The sequence below is a fragment of the Penaeus monodon genome, chromosome 21, assembly GCF_015228065.2.
Source record: "Penaeus monodon isolate SGIC_2016 chromosome 21, NSTDA_Pmon_1, whole genome shotgun sequence".
Lineage (NCBI taxonomy): Eukaryota > Metazoa > Arthropoda > Malacostraca > Decapoda > Penaeidae > Penaeus > Penaeus monodon.
This window is the reverse complement of record NC_051406.1, coordinates 8425540-8426015: the sequence shown is the minus strand read 5'-3', so window position 1 is coordinate 8426015 and position 476 is coordinate 8425540. Positions and strand designations below refer to the sequence as shown.

The following is a 476-nucleotide window of genomic DNA, read 5'->3' as shown; positions in this document are numbered from 1 at the left end:
TCCTTTTGAACATGTCATACATTCATTGAGGGAAAGGATTAGTGAACATACCAAAGTAAAAAGCTACCCAAAATTATATGAAAGGGCAAATTTACAGAAATTATTTTCACACCATGTGGAGGAAACACATCTAAAAGACAAATTTAGGTTTACTGTTACAAACAGGCTAAGCTAATAAGCCAATTATAGGAGTAACAAAGTATGGCTTTGTTAGCTAATACACACAACAAATATGAAATGAAGCTAGGTACATTTCATATGTAAGCATTCATGTTTATTTTTTGGAAATATATCCTGTACTCACTTCTGCCACAATACCAGCTACTTCTGGACCAAATTCTTGGACAAGTTCTTCATTTGTTGTATCTGTATCCTCCACTGTGTCATGGAGTAATGCTGCTTGTATTACATCTACATCTCTTACACCTCCTTCCACTAATAAATAGGCCACACCTAAAAGAATTTGTGGAAATGTA

General features: G+C 34.2%; 1 protein-coding gene across 1 annotated transcript in view; it reads right to left on the bottom strand.

Annotated features, from left to right (window-relative positions):
- LOC119586173 (guanosine-3',5'-bis(diphosphate) 3'-pyrophosphohydrolase MESH1-like) overlaps positions 1-476 on the bottom strand; it is a 3971-nt gene that overhangs the window by 617 nt on the left and 2878 nt on the right. Inside the window, exon 2 of the mRNA XM_037934876.1 lies at positions 305-453. Coding sequence (XP_037790804.1) covers positions 305-453 — 149 coding nt within the window. The remainder of the gene's footprint in view (positions 1-304; positions 454-476) is intronic.